Raw genomic sequence first — 1,008 nt, 5'->3', positions numbered from 1 at the left:
TCACTACCGTTAGTTTAAGTGATTTATGTTGGTGCTCTTATTTTGAAATGTAAACGGTGAGAGAAACGGGAGGAAAAGTTATGGAGAAACCGCTAATATCTACCACCTGTTAATACAATCTCCCTGCCTTTATTATATCTAGGTCCTCAAGGCTTTTGAGACTCGGATTTAATACAGCAAGCGCGTGAAACTAGAAAGATAACGGAAAGTCCGATGCCAGAGAAGAAAGTCAGCGATATTAAAAAAAAGAAAAACTTCAATGACGGAAGTTAATCTCATCCAATCAGATCCTCAAAAAAATGCCTTGTTTTACTGCTTGTCCAATCGGGTGTTGCGCTTCAGAAACGCCTTCCTTTGGAAACGCCAACTTTGTCTGTGGACCGACCAACTTAACAGGGTCTGATTTTGAGATCGGATGCTGAGCACAGTTCGGGAAAGAAGGCGGGACCGACGTTAGATAAGTGAAGATCCTGCCATGGCTGCAGCGGTGTGGACGGATCGAGGAACTCGGGCTAAGAATCTGCTGTGGATACTGATGGGATCCAGATCGAATCACACTGCTTTAAAACCCTGCTATGACGCGCTGGTCATCGGAGGAGGTGAGAAACATTGAAAAAGGCTTTTGAAAACAAAATTTTTGGTGCCAAGATTCTTGCTTGTGGTGAAAAAAAAGCCTTAATCTTCCAGAAGTTGTCAGTTGGCTTTTCTTTAATTCAGTGGTGTTTAATATTAGTTTTGCAAACTTGCACAACTCAGCCACAAGATGCACAACAAAAATGAAAAGCTATTCATGTACAAAATATGTCTTCTTTGCAGGACACAATGGGCTGGTGGCAGTGAGTTCACGCATTTGTTTCCCAACACCTGCTGTTCAGTCTGCACACCTATACCATCCGACAAGAGGGTAAATGTGATTGAGTGTGTGTGTGTGTGTGTGTGTGTGTGTGTGTGTGTGTGTGTGTGTGTGTGTGTGTGTGTGTGTGTGTGTGTGTGTGTGTGTGTGTGTGT

At 43.2% G+C, this 1,008-nt stretch overlaps 1 protein-coding gene across 1 annotated transcript in view; it reads left to right on the top strand.

The window, feature by feature from the left end:
• The first annotated feature begins 265 nt into the window (after positions 1-265).
• pyroxd2 (pyridine nucleotide-disulphide oxidoreductase domain 2) overlaps positions 266-1,008 on the top strand; it is a 7,229-nt gene continuing 6,486 nt past the window's right edge. Inside the window, exons 1-2 of the mRNA XM_008429634.2 lie at positions 266-599; positions 817-836. Coding sequence (XP_008427856.1) covers positions 476-599; positions 817-836 — 144 coding nt within the window. The 5' untranslated portion in view covers positions 266-475. The remainder of the gene's footprint in view (positions 600-816; positions 837-1,008) is intronic.

Source organism: Poecilia reticulata, linkage group LG15, assembly GCF_000633615.1.
Source record: "Poecilia reticulata strain Guanapo linkage group LG15, Guppy_female_1.0+MT, whole genome shotgun sequence".
NCBI classification, from domain to species: Eukaryota; Metazoa; Chordata; class Actinopteri; order Cyprinodontiformes; family Poeciliidae; genus Poecilia; species Poecilia reticulata.
Note: the sequence above shows the minus strand (reverse complement) of the source record. Positions and strands in the feature narration are given on the sequence as shown.